The 10,423-nt window shown below is 39.3% G+C and overlaps 1 protein-coding gene across 1 annotated transcript in view; it reads left to right on the top strand.

The window, feature by feature from the left end:
• The first annotated feature begins 2,480 nt into the window (after positions 1 to 2,480).
• CHM (CHM Rab escort protein) overlaps positions 2,481 to 10,423 on the top strand; it is a 219,472-nt gene continuing 211,529 nt past the window's right edge. Inside the window, exon 1 of the mRNA XM_062183692.1 lies at positions 2,481 to 2,550. Within this exon, the coding sequence (XP_062039676.1) occupies positions 2,502 to 2,550 (49 nt within the window). The 5' untranslated portion in view covers positions 2,481 to 2,501. The remainder of the gene's footprint in view (positions 2,551 to 10,423) is intronic.

Raw genomic sequence — 10,423 nt, 5'->3', positions numbered from 1 at the left:
AGCATCTTTATGCAGAGGCTTTACATTTTTCCCAATATTATTTTCCATGCCCAGAGAGGTTGTGAATGAGTCACACGATAACTTCGGAGAAAGAATAGCTACATAAAGGTTGAAGATATCATCTTTCTGAGGATCATGATTTCTATCCTCGGGGGGCGGGGGGAAGGAGGTTTCAAATTTGAGGCAGGATCCAGTGGATAATTAAGACTACAGAGTAATTACTTGTTTATTTTATTTCATTCTACTAGATGAAAACAGGGATTTTTTTTTTGTCTTTTTTATTCATTGCTATATTCCTGGCATCTAAACCAGTGTTAGGTGCTCAATGAATATTTGAAGAATAAACGAATTAGTGAGTTGCATTTTCATGGTGCTATTGTCAGAACATTTTTAGAATCACTAGAGAGTTAAAAATTCCATATTGAATCTCCATATCAAAAAGTATATAATATATACATATATTACCAAGGTAAAATAGATCTACTTTTGTTTGCCATGTTTTTAACCATTTCATCTGAGGCTTCTCACTGCTAGGAAAGATTTTGGAAAGTTTCCCTTTTTTATCCTGGGGAATCTATGAATTTCCATTTCCACTTGTGTGTCAAATGTCTCAGAGATAAGACCTATTTCAGTTATGATAAAACTGAAAAAAATTTTTTTTCATACCAAGACAAATCACAGAGTGACTTAGTGAACAATAAATTATACTTCTCTGGGGAATCTCTTTTACATGAAAATTCATCAAAGAACCATATCACAAGAGAATTGTTTAAAACAAGAGGGTAATCCATAAAACATATTAATGAAACATGTAAAATATTGCTAAAAATTATGGCAAGACACAACAGAAAAGCAGCAAAAATCCTAGCAAAATATACTTCTAAAGAGTTTTCATGGGTCTTTTTCAAAATTAACAAACATATTGAACATTTTCAATATGGAAGACATAATAGTGATGGGCAGATGTGAAATAAAGGCAAACACGAGGGAGTCCGTGTCCTCACAGTGCTTTGCCATGTGTCTGCGGGAGTCAGACGCAAATTCAGTTCAGCAACTATTTATTGAACTTCTACTATGCACCAGACTTAGGTTAGGTGCAGGGTAGTAAAAAGATAAACAAGAATTGGTCTCTGGGCTTGTAAGTTATGGTGTTGTATGTCTGGTATTTTTTGTGGATTATAAAGATATGTGTACTCTGTAGTAGTAGACAGAAATGCAAACAATCTTTGTGCAAATACAACAGGCTATGACAGGGTAGCATCACTATATAGTGAAACAGCCTAATATAGTAAGGAGATGAGAGGAGGAGAGGGCAGAAATTGAGCAGAATCTTGGGGGTATATGTTATCCAAAGAATGGGCAGATTCATTCCATGCTGAAGGAACAACAAACGTGAGCATGATCACTAACAGGAAGAGAAAACTATGTGTCTGGGGACTATAAGTAGCCCACAGGACAGATGGTGCAAGGAAAGTTTCATGACTGCATCCTCTTTAAAAATTCTTGCAAAATCACGGAAGTAATTTCTGAGATTAAAAAAAAGTACCGCTTCTGCCGCGTGCACCGCCCCCCCCCCCTTTTGCTTTGGTGTTGTCAGCAAAGCGTTAAATAAAGCGAAATGAGAGGTGACAGACCTTGAAAATACTCGTGAGAGCTATGTTAGCCGCTTCACATAGACAACGTAAAGCCTATCATCAGATGCAGCAACTTTAATATAAAGGCCAGTTTAACTCAATTATTTCTGCAGTTGCTTATTAGAAGACTCTTGTATGGACTCGTTTTATTCGTGCGGAAAATCAAATTCAGACTCAGCAAACACTTATCACCCACCTACTATGCTTTCGTATTTTTGTTCCTTCCTGTAAAGCATGGGTCGTTTCTTAAATACATATAATGCCAGGGTGGCTGTTTGGACTTTTAGAACAGATACGGATGCGGATGCGGTGAGAGTTCCATTCAGGCGAAACTAGGGTGTGAGGTTTTTCGGGGGTTTTCATTGGGGGAAACAGAGACGAGCAAGACAGGGAACGTAGTTCGAAAGTATTGATGTGAAAAACCAAGTTTCGGGGGTCGAAACAAAAGTAAAGAAATGTTGGGGGAAACAGCTTTCTAGGTTGGAGCTAAAGTCTCCTTTGTTCACAGAGCGAGACCCTTTCAACTTCTCCGCCCTCGATGTTTTCTAACAATTCTTGCTTCATCATTGTCAAGGGGCACACAAGTCTGCCTACATTCATCCCACCCAGCGTTATAAAAATTTAGAGCTCTCTCCTACTTCAAACCTCCCGGCTCAACGAGATACTGTATTCAGTCTGGAAAATGAATCGACCTTTTAATATTTGCGTGAATATTTCAAATATAACGCTGTAGACGCCTACCTGGACTCTCCACCCAGGAACTACAATACCCAGAATGCACTGTTCTCTCTTCCGTCTTCTACTCAGGGAATGCCGACTTGATCTCATTTCCACAAGCACTAGTCACATGACACGTTTCCTGTCAAGATGGCGGACAATCTCCCTTCGGAGTTTGATGTGATCGTAATAGGGACGGGTATGTGTGGCCCTGGTACTCCTCGGGCAAAGTGTAGGGAATCTGTCTTGTTCCTACTTTCTCTGTCAGTGGCGAGGGTTGGCGAGAAATGCCGGGGGTCGAGCACGGGAGGGAAAACGGAAAGGAAGTGAGGTAGTCTGGAGTCAGCGCGGAACTTGGCAGCTCCAGGGAGGGGCTTGGACCCGCGGTACTTAGCGCCATTTGAGTAGGGGTCGATCTGGTCGATGCCGATTGCTGAGGTTCGTTGCTGCGGTGATTCCTATTAATTTCCTTAGAGGCGGGTGGGTTTGCCGTGTCATGAGAATGGAGGGTTGGGATTTTATCAGTGGAGACACCTTTGGCATGACATTATGAGTACCTCCTTCTTGATTTCAAGGTGATATTTCCCATCATTCTGTCTCGCCATTTCATACGACTTTTAAATATAACTGTGATCCTAGCGTGCAGTGCAGCTAGGAGAAGCTTAATCCTCAATTTTACAAAGAAAGGTGCTCAGTTATTGCCCGTGTACATACAGATTTGCCAAGGAAAAGGAAATGGATTGTTTTCCATTGTGTTCAGAAGCCTAGGGAATTAATTGGATTTTGTAGAGGTAGCCATTACTCCTGCGTTATGATGCTGAAAAGAAGTATCTTGCTTTCTACCATCCACTTATCCACCCACAACTAAATATACTGAAAGCAAGCGCCTGAGTTACAGTTCAGGTGTACCTTATCTTCCCTTGTTTTTTCATGGCTGCTTCTCCATGTTTTGGGTGGAGTCAGAAACCCCTCTACGTTTTCTAGTTGACAAATTCAATGTATAACACATAGCAAAATACATTTGGCAGCAATTTGCATCTTGTTTTTCTAAACAATGAAGGGAGTAAATTTTAGATGGGGTGAAATAAGTTGTTGGGTGGGGTTTTCTCCCTGTCTGTAGAGGATGGTAGGCCAAGGGAAGCTCTGATAGATGGGCCCCTAACCATTGTGCTAATGAATTGAGTAGTTTTCTTCTAAAACAGTAGTAGCCATGTTTCCAGAGAGGGGGAATAAAAATAATAGCTACCTGCTTTCAAATGCTTATTATTTTTTAACCAGTGTGCTAAACATTTTGCAAGCCAGACATAATCCTCACAACAACCTTGTTTGAGTAGGCATTCTCTACATTTCACAGAAATGCAATAGGGAACCTGAGTGGGTTGTAATTTGCTCAAGATCACATAGCTGGTAAATGCCCAAAGGCCCATTCCATCCCAGAAGGAAAATAATTGTTCTTACTCTCACAGTTGTTCCTTGTTAATGGAAATAATTGGGAAAACTTGGTTTTGTCTGGCTGTTAACTAGCTAGGTAAATTGCATGAATTGGGAGAGCCCAGGCACTTAATTTCTGAGCCTCAGTTACCTTGTTTTTGAATTTGAGGAGGATACACTAGATAGCCGTTAAGGTGTTGTCTAACGAAAAATTCTCAACTAGTTTTACCTAAGTAATTAATTGTTCTCAGAGTAGCAGTAGTGTTCATTCCCAGTCTGAAAATAACTACTTGGCTGCAGACAACCTAACTGTAGCTGTGAACAGATGTTGGATGAGAACTGGAAACAGCCAATATCCTATTCATTTTTTTCTTTCTTACGCTAATATTGAGAACAGTATCCATTTTAGAATAGTTGTTATACTGTACGGAGTTCTATATGCTTGGCTTTTTGTTACTTAGGAACTTGGAGTGTTTAATTTTTTCTTACGTGGATTCAAATTTGTATTGATGTGTGTTAATTCTTGAATCATGTAATGAATATTATGCCTTCTGATACAATTGAAAATATAGAATATATCATCCTGTTGGGACTGTGTTACAGTAAAAGTAGGAAGATGTTATGAGTGATCCATAAAATTGCATCTCTTATATTTGGGAATGATTGATTTTAGATTTATTCCAGTGAGTGTAAGCTTAATTTTCAATGGATGGGAAGAACTTACTTGAAATTAATTTTAAAAGTTTTTCATACTGTTTAAACATTCTTGGTTTTTTTGTCATACACATTGTTTGAGTTTATGATAAAGAACTTTGTTTATGATAAGGAACTTATCAAAATGGAAACATTGGATTAAAGTGTCATTTCCCAAATAAAATGATTTTAACATTGCCAATCATTACTCAATTGGAATTATTTTCTAATGTTTTTGTAGTGTTTTCTTTTGAAATGCTTTGCTGAAAGTAGCCTTTCAAATGCATTTGCTTTAATAAAAAAGTGCCACTTTGAGTAAATCATAGAAAAAACAGTGCCTCGTGAATTCAGATTTATGAATAACAGCAAAATTAATCATGCATGTATCAGAAACATGAAGAAATAGGCTATCAAGTATAATTTTTTGTTTAGCAGATTTAGTTCTCCTTCAAACATCAAGAGACAATTGTTTCATCAGGTAGATCATCTGGGGCTAATATTTTAAAATCCCTTTTACCTTGATTAATTTGTATTCTCATTTTCTGAAACACAAAATGAAAGTTATTCCTTAGGTTGTATATTCAAGAGATTATCGGAAAATTAAAGTTTGCATGATGTAATTCCTTAGTTAAGCCCGCTTCCTTCTGATCAGAAAATACGGGAAAGATCTCTTGAACACTCAAAGACTGAGGAATGAGATAAAGTACTGAACTGTGGAAAATAGAAAAAAATGTGGAATAAAGAAGGAAGGCTGACTGGAGTCAAGGAAGGGGGCAAACATGAATAAGTGATAAGCGTCTAGAGAGTGGTCTTTAGTTTTGGTACACAATTGTCATTCTCAGAGTATTTTGCTGTTTTAAAAGGCACTTGAATGGTAATGTTTGATAATTTTATGGTTTGTAGAAAGGTATCATTGGTTTCAGTTTAAAAATAGTTCCAATAACATAGCATCTCAGCAGAACAAGCAAGATGGAAGTTGTAAGAGTTATGTGATGATATCGACATGTTTATACATAAGGGGATCCCTCAGGTCTTAGAACATAGTCTTATTTGGAAATAATTCTAGTATGCTCAGAATATATTAGAACCATCTGATTAGATGATAACAGGGAGTGTGGTGTTACTCTCTCTCCAAGACTGTTGGGGATGCCTAAGAGACAGTTCATATCTCTATATAGGAAAGAGGAGAGATGAACACCTAAAATACAGACCTACATCAAACACCCCAATGGCTTGTACCAGTTAAGAGTACTGACAAACACTCATTTTTCAGGGTATTGAACCCACATTTATTGAGAACCTGGCCCCTGTGCTTGTGAAGTTTGCTATATTGCCTCTACTCAAGATTTGTGTGTGTGTGTGTGTGTTTCCTGATAGTCACATCTCCAAAGCTGTTCTTAAGACAATGTAGGCCTTTGCATCTTTCTTGCTTTCTGTAGGCTACATGGAGATTCCATCTGCATCCCTTCCTTATTAATTAATTAAAGACCTATTATATTTACTTGGGAGGCAGAGTGATAGAGAGGGAAAGGCAGAGAGAGAGAGAGATCCTCTATCCACTGGTTCATTCCTCGAATGGCTGGGGCTGGGCCAGGCCAAAGCCAGTAACCTAGAACACCATTCAGATCTCCCATGTGGGTGACAGGGGCCCAGGGACTTGGACCATCCTTCACTGCTTTCCCAGGCACATTAGTAGGGAGCTGGGTTGGAAGTGGAGCAGCTGGCACCAGAACCTGTGTTTTATGGGATGCAGGCATTGCAGGTGGTGGCCTAACTCATTGTGCTACAATGCTGGCTCTTGTGTCCCTTTTTAAAAACACACCACATACTTTATCTCTTGGAATTCTTTCCCTAAGATAAGCTGTGGAATAGATGAGCATTTTTTCCAAATGCAGAGGATGAACACATAGATCCTTTTTGATTTAAGGATAGTATTGCTAAAAATTATGGAAAAAAGAGGGGATAGTACAAATAAAAAGATGGGGGAAATAACAAGGGGTCCTGCCTGTAAGTCCTGATTATCTTACTAAATTGTGCTTAGCATAGTACAGTAGTACTGGTATATGTGGCAGCATGGTGTGTGTAATCACAGGACATTCCTACTGTGTGACTTTGGACACATTGCAAAATCTCATAGGACATTAGTTTGCTGTCTATAAAATGAGATATTTGAATTAGGGGATCTTTTTTTTTTTTTTTGACAGGCTGAGTGGATAGAGAGAGACAGAGACAAAGGTCTGTCTTTTTGCCGTTGGTTCACCCTCTAATGGCCGCTGCGGCCGGCGCATTGTGCTGATCCAAAGCCAGGAGCCAGGCGCTTCTCCCGGTCTCCCATGCGGGTGCAGGGCCCAAGCACTTGGGCCATCCTCCACGGCCTTCCCGGGCCATAGCAGAGAGCTGGCCTGGAAGAGGGGCAGCCGGGATAGAATCCGGCGCCCCAACCGGGACTAGAACCCGGTGTGCCGGCGCCACAAGGTGGAGGATTAGCCTGTTAAGCCATGGCGCCAACCTGAATTAGGTGATCTTTAAGGTAGAGAACTACCATACCAGTGTGTTTACGTAATTATGACTCTGTGTCCTTGATCAAAGGCTAAATTCTGTCCTTGTAAGAAGTAAAATCATTGTTTTATATAAATGTGAAATATATATGAAATATATATGAAAATTTTTTATCAACATGATTGATGAAAATACATTTTTTTAAAAATTACGAGCTGCCTTCCTCAGGATAGTTTGCATAGATAGCACAGTCCCATTCCTTAATGTTAAAGAGTTGAAATATTAAGATAGTTAACCTTGTTTGACAGCTTACTGTCGTGGTAGAGTTGTTTCACTTCTCTAACCCTCTGGGGATAGTAATGCTGTAGTAAGCATTGTGAAAATTGATTATTTGCTATATATCCAGTTGTGACCATGACTGATTTCCTATCTATATCTCATTTAATCATCTCCCAGGATGCCCGTATATGGTTCAAACATCATAGAATGTCTGTACTTCCTCCTTGTATCCATATGTCCATGCCCAGAGCAGCTTTTATTTTCTAATTGCAAGGGGCCATCTATTTGTGGATTGTGAAATTCTAGCATTAAAAAAGAGATAGGATATATCAGACTATGCAGTGAGGATGAATGCTTTCTTATATATGTGTGTATATATACTTATATATATATTTATATTCTGAGGGGCCAGGGTAAGGTTTTTTTATGATTTATTTATGTATTTGAAAGGCAGAGTTACGGAGAGGCAGAGGGGGAGAGGGAGGCGAGGCGGAGGGGGAGGGGTCTTCCATTTGCTAGTTCACTCCCCAAATGTCCACAGCAGGGTGGATCCAAAGGCAGGAGCCAGGAGCTTCTTCCAGGTCTCCCACGAGAGTGTAGGGGCCCAAGGACTTGGGGCCATCTTCTGCTTTCCCAAGCCCTGGCAGAGAGATGGATCAGAAGTGGAGTAGCTGGGTCTCGAATTGGTGCCCATATAGGATGCCAGCAGTATAGGCAGTGGCTTTACCCACGATGCCAAGGCACTGGCACCAGGGTAAGATTTTAGTCTAGAGAATACTGATCTACTGAATAACATAGTAACTAGGAGTGAAAATGATATTTCAAAATTCTTTTAGATTTACAAATGCTATACCTTTTGTATGTTTTGTTTACTTTGACATGCATGTTTTTCATTTGAGCAAAATTGTATAGCAATTCACAGTATGGCTCTGGAATCAGCCAGCAGCCTTGGTTTGAATCCTAGCTAGGCTTCTTGTGCCATGGTAGCCATGTTCCTTAACCTTTTGAACATCACTTTTCTTATTTCTAAATAGGATGAAGCTCACAGAGCTGTGTTGAGGAATCGTGAGATGATTCCTCTAAAATGCTTAGTAAGTGCTCAGAAAATGTAGTTGATTTTTATGGTCCATAATGCTATTAGCGAAGTGTGCCTATTACTATTCTTGCCTGAATGCTTTCCAAGAAGGCCTCATGATTTCCACAGAGAGCAGTGAGAGGATTCAGGTATGTGACTCATCTCCCTCTGCTTCCTGCACTGCTTGGTGGGAACGGCCTTTGTGTGTCTATTACCACTATTTCTACTAGATGTCTTTCCTTGTGGTTTACAGATTTTCTTTCTTTTCTTCTGTTTTGTTCATCAGCTTGCATTATTTCTATGTTTTGTCTATGATCTTTGAACAAATTTACATTTGTCTTTTTTGGGGGCATACTATGAAAGTTCCCTGTCAGTGTAAGTAAGAAATGCTGAAGGAGCTAAATAAATCCTAACAGGTTTTGCTATGCTGGAAGGAAACTGCACTTCTTTGGGCTTTTATTGGTGGAAAAGTGTGTCTTTTCTGCTCTTGATACCTAGAAAAGTAAAAGGAGTTATCTAACTCTGGAGAAGCCTCTCAGGGAGTTGCTTACCCTTCTCTGCAAATCATAAATTTGAGCCAGTCCCTCAGAGAGAGCCGCATCTGTTACCAGAGTTCCCTTTGCAGCATCATTTTCATCTCCCATGCTTCATGTCATTTTCTCCAGTGTTCTCATGATGTTTTGGGTTACTCAGGCTACAGCAATTAAAATCAAATACGGCTGCTCACCATCACATTCTCATGTTTAACATAAAATCCCAATGCACAGAAACAATTATAATTCCATATAATTGACCTGTTACTTATGCTAAATCATCTGCTGTTCAGCTTCAGAGCAAAGTCTTTTAACTGAAATGTTAGGCTGTGCCTGTTGTGTATGTAAATGGATTTAAAAGTAAAATAAATGAAAAGTCACCATTAGTGTCTAGCTTATAATACTATTGAGAGATTGGAAACATTTTGAAAATATTTAGTTGTGGACAAGAAAATAGGAATACTTTCAAAGGTTGACTTATTGTCTTTGCTATTCTAGTAATTTCATTAAAAGGCAATATAAAAAGACTAATTTATCACAAATATTGATTTATCAGAGCATGATTATATGAAAGCCAGCTTGTAATCATAATGAGACTGTTAAGAAAACTCAAGCAGTTTGCAAATAGGAGAGAGTGGGGCAGCTTGGTGCTGCTAGTGTGGTTCTCAATGTGTTTCATTTCCTATTGGATTTTACCAAGAGCCTGAGTTGGTAATCTACTACTTGACTGATTTTGTTTTATATCACATTCAGAGAAGTGAGTAGTGACAACTACTTCTCCTTTTCAATAGTGTTCTTCTCATGTGTCTTCCTTCCTTCCTCCCTCCTTTCCTCCCTTCCTTCTTTCCTTCCTTCCTTCCTTCCCCAAACCCATGTTCTTGTTGAGATATTGTGGTAGTTTTGGTCATTGTATATAGCTTTACTTATTTTTGTGAACTACTTTCTTGTATGTGGACTTAAAGTCATTTCCATGGAAAAGTTAATGTGAGGTAAAGTATAGAGAAGTTTTACACACAGGTATCAGGCATATTAAGAAGATGCTGAGATGTGGCTTTGAATACTTTTATGAACTGGTTACTTTGGCATAAACTATTTAAGCAAAATAGGATACAATTAGAAAATTTTAATACCTACAACACCTTATCAAACAAATACGTGCAAACTATTTTCTTTTGCTTTTTTAAAAGATTTTATTTATTTATTTGAGAGGTAGAGTTACAGACAGAGGGAGAAACAGAGAGAAAGGTCTTCCTTCCATTGGTTCACTCCCCAAATGGCTGCAATGGCTGGAGCTGCGTGGATCTGAAGCCAGAAGCCAGGAGCTTCCTCTTGGTCTCCTATGTGGGTGCAGGGGCCCAAGGACTTGAGTCATCCTGTACTGCTTTCCCAGGCCATAGCAGAGAGCTGAATTGGAAAATGAGCAGCTGGGACTAGAACCGGTGCCCATATGGGATGCTGGCACTGCAGGCGGAGGTTTAACCTACTGCGCCATAGCACCGCCCCGGTACAAACTATTTTTTAGCCTTTTTTTAAAGCTTTATTTATTTGAATGGCAGAGTTAC

Source organism: Lepus europaeus, chromosome X (genome assembly GCF_033115175.1).
Source record: "Lepus europaeus isolate LE1 chromosome X, mLepTim1.pri, whole genome shotgun sequence".
Lineage (NCBI taxonomy): Eukaryota > Metazoa > Chordata > Mammalia > Lagomorpha > Leporidae > Lepus > Lepus europaeus.
This window is presented reverse-complemented; position numbering and strand designations above follow the sequence as displayed.